At 38.5% G+C, this 7,511-nt stretch overlaps 1 protein-coding gene and 1 non-coding gene across 2 annotated transcripts; both read left to right on the top strand.

Moving 5' to 3' along the window:
- Nucleotides 1-3,607: 3,607 nt before the first annotated feature.
- TRNAI-AAU lies at nt 3,608-3,681 on the top strand. The gene has a single exon. It is a non-coding gene; the product is annotated as a tRNA-Ile (tRNA).
- A 201-nt stretch (nt 3,682-3,882) lies between these two features.
- LOC106306585 (oxygen-evolving enhancer protein 1-1, chloroplastic-like) lies at nt 3,883-5,497 on the top strand. The gene is made up of 3 exons (XM_013743248.1): nt 3,883-4,183; nt 4,538-4,831; nt 4,918-5,497. The coding sequence occupies exons 1-3, from the start codon at nt 3,941-3,943 to the stop codon at nt 5,377-5,379; spliced, it is 999 nt and encodes a 332-aa protein (XP_013598702.1). The 5' UTR covers nt 3,883-3,940; the 3' UTR covers nt 5,380-5,497.
- The last annotated feature ends 2,014 nt before the right edge of the window (nt 5,498-7,511 follow it).

Genomic DNA, 7,511 nt, shown 5'->3' with positions numbered 1-7,511 from the left:
CTGTAATGAAGTGAATGATCAGGATGGATCATGAGAAAACTAATTCTAGGTCTGGAAATATACCAAGGGACTTAGTAAGATTGAATAAGATGAAGAGAGCAAGCTGGACGAGTGATGAGACAGCTGGACGATGCGAGAATGAAGCTCGGTCAGCTGGGCGAAGCTCGGCCAGCTGGGCGAACCTCGGACAAGCTCAGTGTAGCTCATTGAAGTGTAGGTCAGCTCCAGCAGCTGGACAACTAGCTCACTCAGCTGGGGATCAGCTCAACTCAGCTGAACTGAGTATTCAAGTCTTGGGCAGTTAGGCCGGGTACGGACAGTGGCCGGGCCATGTGGGCGACCCGTGTGTGTGCCGATGGGCTGGTGGGCTCTTGGGATTGAGCCAGGGGCATGGGCAATCCGTGTAGGCTGGTTTTGGACATGTCCATGAGTGGTTTGACAGTTCCAGGACGTCTGGTAACGGCCATAGGCGAATGGGTGTGATCTGGGCCATTGATTGAATCAATGGCCAAAAATGATACCGAAAGGGTGCAACCTTTGGAAAGGTAACTGCCCCTTCTCCTATATAAGGAAGGCAAGTCCGTGCATTTGAAGGCACACCAGGGCTTCCTCCTACACCCTGAAACACAAAGAAAAACAGAGAAAAGACAGAGAGTTGGTCAGATTCAACATCCAACCCCAAGAGAGGTGTGAAGGCCACAAAGAGGCAGTTTTGGGAGCGATCAAAGGAGAAGTTATGAACGACCCTTTGATGGGTTTTGATTCATGTAGACATCACCCAAAGCATCCTCCAGGGCCTGAGAAAACACGCAAATAGTCAGGGAATAAGAGGGATGGCCGGATTCCACTTCCTATGGCCAAGATAGCCTTAAGGAGAGATGTGCGTGGGAAGTCAGTTTCATGGGAGTTGGGAACGACCCTGTGATGGTGTTTAATCATGGATGATCACGTCCTAGGCTTACTCTACAGCCTGGTAACACACGCAAATATCCAGGAGAGAAGGGAGAAGGCCTGACTCCACTCTCAATGGCATGGACAACCTTGCAGGCGAATGCAGTGCAGAAATCGGTTTCATGGAAGTTCAAGGGAAGAGATGAGTGACCCTTGCATGGATCTTATCATTACTGTAAGTATATGATAAGGGCTTGATAAAGACATGGGTTTGAGGATCATGGCCGTTCCTGGTAAAGGAGGACACAAGATCAACAACCATCAAGTATAAGGTAACCGATTTTATAGTTACTTTCCAGTTTATATTTCTGTCTCTTGTGGTGTGATCAAGGCCAAGTATGGCACGCCCCTTGAAGACCATATATTGTGATGTAAACTATGTTTACATGGTGTAGTCTGTTGGTTCAGACTTGATGGCACTGAACCATGGCCTTGGCCGGTTCAGGAAAGATGTCCATGGCCTTAGCCGGGCTGTTCATGGTCAGGATCCATATGATCCGGGTCGATTCATTGGATTCTGATTATGGGAATCTCTTAGTTGGGATTTATCATGAATTTTAATTAGTTTTTGGAGTACTTTCGAAATTGGCCAGATTTGGGCCTGATGAGTAACTTGATGTTTAGATAAGGAACCAACCATGCAATGATAGATCCTTGTGCTAGGTTATCTGATCATATGCTTGTGTGTTGTGATATGTTTGTCACTTATGATCATTGATCATAAGGAATGTTAGTTATCAACCTTGGTGTTGGTAAGCTATGTGCAAAGCATTGGCTAAGAGCCATAAAGAAGAGTATTGCTAGTACTTGGTGGTGTGGTCCATAAGTACTGAGCGGTGTGTTATCTGATCCTGGGCAAGGATTGACGACCTGATCCGTTGGTGATGGAATAAGGTGTCTGCTCTGATTGATTAAAGGATGAACCGGATGTTAGAGCAAGACTGATTGGCTCCGTTGGGACAAGGTTCCATGGCCGGTTGAGTATGTGTGAAGATTCATTGGTTCCGAGTCATGTGGGGTGGTTGGTTGATTGACTTAGGATCTGATGGGCATTACTAGTCCATGAGAGGACTTGACATTGTTAGTCCATGAGCTGGGCTTGGTATCATAAGCTGATAAGCTAAAGGATGTTGAATGAAGCATGAGCCGGGAAGGGCCAAATGCATGTCCCTAGCTGTTTGAAGACTTCTCAAGGGTTACTTAAGTCAGTGGGGATGGTTGGCTGAATGACTAAGTACCTAGGAGAGTTTTTTTATGTGTAAAAGAGCTGGACGCAGTATATGGAAGCTGGCAATAGCTCGGTCTTAGCTCAGTTCGAGTGTGACAGCTCGATCAGCTGGTTTACGAGTTCATTCAGCTAGAGCAGTTGGGCCGATGAGCTAGCAAGCTCCGTGGATGTGGCTAAGGTATGATCTAGTAACTCTTGCTTAGTTCTAGATAGAATGGACTAGGGGAATGGAACCTCAGATTCGTATGACTTGATTCGGGTCTAGGATCGACCTATGAGCTAACTGGTAGTTGAGAGTACTAACCATTAGCTGAGGTGAATCGACCGGACGAGTATTAGATTGGTTATAGACCAATGGATGATAGATGTTATTCCGCTGCGTATGTGTTGTATTGATCTAAGCTAGGAAAGACTATGGTAGTCTTGAGCTAAGATCTGAGTTAGCCCTCGCCTATGGGCGATGTTTTAAATAAAGGGCGAAAATTTTGAGAGGTTCGGTCAGGATATGGACCGAGCGACGTGAGGCATCGACCGCGGCCTAGTCGGCCGGGATAGGATCTTACAGTAGCATGCATTAAGCGATAGAGATCACCTACTCTCTGTGACATGATGTTTTATTGTTTTCATTAGATTTAGAATATTAGTTTTGTTTGTAAATGGAGATACTTAATGAATTACTAGATGCAGTAAGCCAAAAAAACGTAAATTGCAAGTCAAAGATTAGAAAATTATTGAAAGCAAAAAATCTTTAAAAAATTAAACAAGAAAGATTCAAACTAATATTTATATCAAACAAGCTAATCAAGATTAATGTATAAAATCTATAAACAAATCTGACTTCATTTTATATAGTGTGTGGTTAATAATGATAAGTGTGTTTATAATTATATATAAACATGCATATAAATCAGAATTAAATAATACATACAATTTTTAGTTACAATTTAATTATTATTTTTGGTTATTTGGTAAATTAGTCCTAACTAAATTTGATTTTATTTTTGAACAAAAATATTCTCATGCATAGCATAGCATGGACACAATACTAATATTACCTATTTTTCATAAGTAATGTCATCTAAGCTTTTCTATTTTGTTTCAAAAAGTGTTATTCTACATTTTCAATGTATGTTTTAACATTAAATCACTTTTTTATCCTTTTATCAAAAAAAAAGATTAATAGATGTTTAGTTAAATTGTTTTTATTTAAATAATTGTATAATAAATAATGGTAGATTAGTATATTTTGTTAGTTAATCTTACTAAAGAACAAACGTGGAAGAAAACATCAGTTTTAACATTTTTTTTCTTCGTAACTGATTTATAGATTATATTAAATGGACGTAGAACCTATTCAAATTATAAAAAAAAAATCTCTAAGCTAGTAAGTTATAAAGATTAAACTCAGCCATTGGTGTTATTTAACAAGGCCCATTAGCTCAGTTGGTTAGAGCGTCGTGCTAATAACGCGAAGGTCGCAGGTTCGAAACCTGCATGGGCCACTAATTGAATTTTTTTTTACATTATTTGTCGGATGTCATATGCATGTCAGCATCCCTGGGTGAGACAGTATCCATATCACCACGTAAGATTCAGACACGTGGCAATAAGAAAAACCAGTCAGACAAAACAAACCAATGAAAATCATCGCCTTATCCCAATCTTATCTCTCTCTCCTACGATTGTTACTCTTTAGTCTTCTTCCTCTCTGCTTGGGATCAGGAAAAACCATTAACCATCTTTGATAGAGATATTGTGGCCATGGCAGCCTCTCTCCAATTCGCCGCCACATTCCTCCTCTCTGCCAAAATCTCCGCCGCTCCTTCTCGCGGCAGTGCTCACCTCCGTTCGACTCAGACCGTCGGCAAATCATTCGGCCTAGAGTCTTCTTCTGCACGCCTCACTTGTTCCTACCAATCTGACATCAAAGACTTCGCCGGAAAATGCTCCGACGCTGTTAAAATCGCCGGATTCGCTCTTGCAACCTCTGCTCTCGTCGTCTCGGTAACTAACTTTCTTTCATCGCCTGTTCATAGATAAAAGTTTATTAGGGAACAGAATGAAATAACTAAAACACATATACAATAGAATTAGGAGTTTTGTGTGTGTCATAAAATGTTCCATACAAAAAAAATGTTTGTGAAAATTGTCACATTGCAAAAAAAAATATTTAATAAAAAAAATCGTCACACTGAACACTGACTAAACGAATTCATGTAGATGCAATCACCAGTAACTAACAACTTGTAAATGCTCACACCTAATTTGGTAATGGTATGATTTTAAGAAATTTTAGAATCTTATTGCTATCAGTTTTTTCATTAGCTGAAGTTGTATCTTTTTGGTGTGTAATGAAAGGGAGCAAGTGCAGAGGGAGCTCCGAAGAGACTCACTTATGACGAGATACAGAGCAAGACATACATGGAAGTCAAAGGAACTGGAACTGCCAACCAGTGTCCAACTATTGACGGTGGCTCTGAGACTTTCTCCTTCAAACCCGGTAAGTACTCTGGCAAGAAGTTCTGCTTCGAGCCTACTTCCTTCACCGTCAAGGCTGAGAGTGTTAGCAAGAACGCTCCTCCTGAGTTTCAGAACACCAAGCTCATGACCCGTCTCACCTACACCCTTGACGAAATCGAAGGCCCCTTCGAGGTTTTTATTTTTACTTCCACCGCAAGAAACAGGCTTCTTTTGGTTTAGATTAGGATTTGTGATTCATAGATTCTTTATTTTATCAGGTTTCTTCAGACGGAAGCGTGAACTTCAAGGAAGAAGACGGAATCGACTACGCTGCAGTCACTGTCCAGCTTCCAGGAGGCGAGCGTGTGCCATTCCTCTTCACAGTCAAGCAGCTTGACGCCTCAGGCAAACCAGACAACTTCACTGGCAAATTCTTGGTCCCGTCGTACCGTGGCTCGTCCTTCTTGGACCCAAAGGGTCGTGGTGGATCCACAGGATATGACAACGCCGTTGCATTGCCAGCTGGAGGCAGAGGAGACGAAGAGGAGCTTTCGAAGGAGAACGTGAAGAACACGGCAGCTTCGGTTGGAGAGATCACTCTAAAAGTGACCAAGAGCAAACCGGAGACAGGAGAAGTGATCGGAGTGTTCGAGAGTCTTCAGCCGTCGGATACTGACTTGGGTGCCAAGGTACCAAAGGATGTGAAGATCCAAGGGGTGTGGTATGGTCAACTTGAATGATTATGTTATCATATCTAAACATCTTCTTCTGCTCATTGTATTTCATATATGAGAACATCTTTTCATGCTTCCTCCGTTTTCCCCTCTTATAAAAACAAATGCACATGCAAAATACCAACTTTGATCTTTTGGTCTATTGATAAAAAAAATAACATGTGCAGCTGATCTGTTGTGTGTATACATAGAATGTTTGGGCCTCAAAACATGCTATCAGTCCCAAACATGATGGGCTTTTGAATTAGAAGTTTTACATTAAAATCACTTCGATAATCGAGGAATATACAAATGACTGAAATAGTTGGTTTGTGTAGTTGATAGTTATATAGACTGGCGAGCAGCAAGTGGAAATAGTATTAAGTAGTTTAGTATAATCACCTTGCCCCTTATGGACCTTACACTGTAGTATTTAATGTGCATGGGTGTGAACTATTAAAACAAAACAGTGCTTTAACTTATGAATAAAACATATTGGTCTGTGCTTGTTCTTAAATCTCGTGACATGAAAAAACACAAACAGTTACATTGGCGTGGGACAGCACATAACAGTCAGATGATCTTTCTTAAGTTTTAAACCTCTGGAATTAGTATGTAATTAATGAAATTGTTTAATTTTCTTGTTTAATTTTATCCAACAGAGATCAGATTCGTAGAGAAGTATAGTACAAATCTTTGCATTCAGTAGCCAAAGAAGTTTTCAAGATACTCTTACAGTAGATTCTATTAGCGTGCGTGTCATCTAATCACATGTTCTATATCTAAAATCATATGCTCTGAGGCATGTTAATTGTTAAGTTCCATCTTAGGGACTTTTATATACTAAAGCACAAATCACATGAATAATAAAATTTTGACACATGATATATTTAAAAAATATATATAAAAAAAAAGTGCAGAAACCTTTAAATAAATAAAACAGTTTTACGTATTACTGATTTACATTTATTTATTTTCTAAAAAATAAAAATCTCTAATATTTCTTCAACTAAATCCATGATCTCACGATCTTTAAAACTACTAATCTTTAAAAGTTTCGACCATTAACTGATTGCAATATATTTACTTCATCTTTATTTAAATTTTTTGCCACAGTTCCATTGATTCTCTCTCAAATTGATGGTTTCAATGAAAAAAAAAAAACAAAGCACAAATTTTCTATAGCTTGATATGCATAACGTACTGCAAAGTAGGGAGATGAAGTTAAAATCAAGGTTAGTGAAACTAATACGCCCAACTCTTCATGCTCAAATATATTTCTTTCATGAACTTTTTTTTGTCTTTTAAGGTACATATGCTTATTTCTTTTTAGTTTTTCATATTGACAAAAATTACATACTACATCGTGAAAAACGTAAACATAAACAAATTAGGTCATTGATAAAAAAAGGGTCAATAACTTTTTCAAAATGGACTAATTTCCAAGCCTCGATTTGCTGAATTTGTTTTATTTGTTATGGTGATAGTTCAGGGATGAAAAAATATAGGATCTCACCTTAAAGTAACGTACAAATGGAGTCTAAAAAACTCGGTGGTAGAGAAATGTGATGATATTATTTTTGTTTACTTTTGAATCAAAATATATACACGTTTGCTTTATATTTCTTATCTGTAGATGCTTGAAAACAAAAAAGGTCAGCAAGTATAGCATTGAAAATATATGCATAAGATAAGAAGGGGAAAACAATAAAACGTATTAACATCAGTTATGTTATACTTGTGCTACGTGTATGTTTTCACTCAGTTTGACTTTTCATATGTAATGATTTGAAAATATATGCATAAGATAAGAAGGGGAAAACCATAAAAGATATTAACATCAATTATGTTATACTTGTGCTGCATATATGTTTTCTCTCAATTAGACTTTTCATAAATAATGATTTGTCTTTAGTTTTGGAAAATAGATTAATAGTTGACATTTATGTTGTGTTTGTATTGGACTGTTTTAAGATATACAGAATAATTTTAAATTTCAAGTATACCAATAAATATATCCCTAAAATCTATTTTTATTGTAAATTATATAATCCTAAATTAATGTCCGTGCTTAGCACGGGAGATAATACTACTAATCGACTAATCCACAAAAAACAACATTAGGGCAGTACCACATATACAGTATATCCCCCCCCCCC

The sequence above is a fragment of the Brassica oleracea genome, chromosome C7, assembly GCF_000695525.1.
Source record: "Brassica oleracea var. oleracea cultivar TO1000 chromosome C7, BOL, whole genome shotgun sequence".
NCBI lineage: Eukaryota > Viridiplantae > Streptophyta > Magnoliopsida > Brassicales > Brassicaceae > Brassica > Brassica oleracea.
The sequence above is the reverse complement of the archived record's forward strand: the minus strand, read 5'-3'. Positions and strand labels throughout refer to the sequence as shown.

Bases quoted from the DNA above. Each gene is read 5' to 3' on its own strand.
- LOC106306585 (XM_013743248.1), top strand. From the start codon at position 3,941: ATGGCAGCCTCTCTCCAATTCGCCGCCACATTCCTCCTCTCTGCCAAA. The intron at 4,184-4,537 runs GTAACTAACTTT...GTGTAATGAAAG, and splicing joins CCTCTGCTCTCGTCGTCTCG to GGAGCAAGTGCAGAGGGAGC. The intron at 4,832-4,917 runs GTTTTTATTTTT...TTATTTTATCAG, and splicing joins AAATCGAAGGCCCCTTCGAG to GTTTCTTCAGACGGAAGCGT.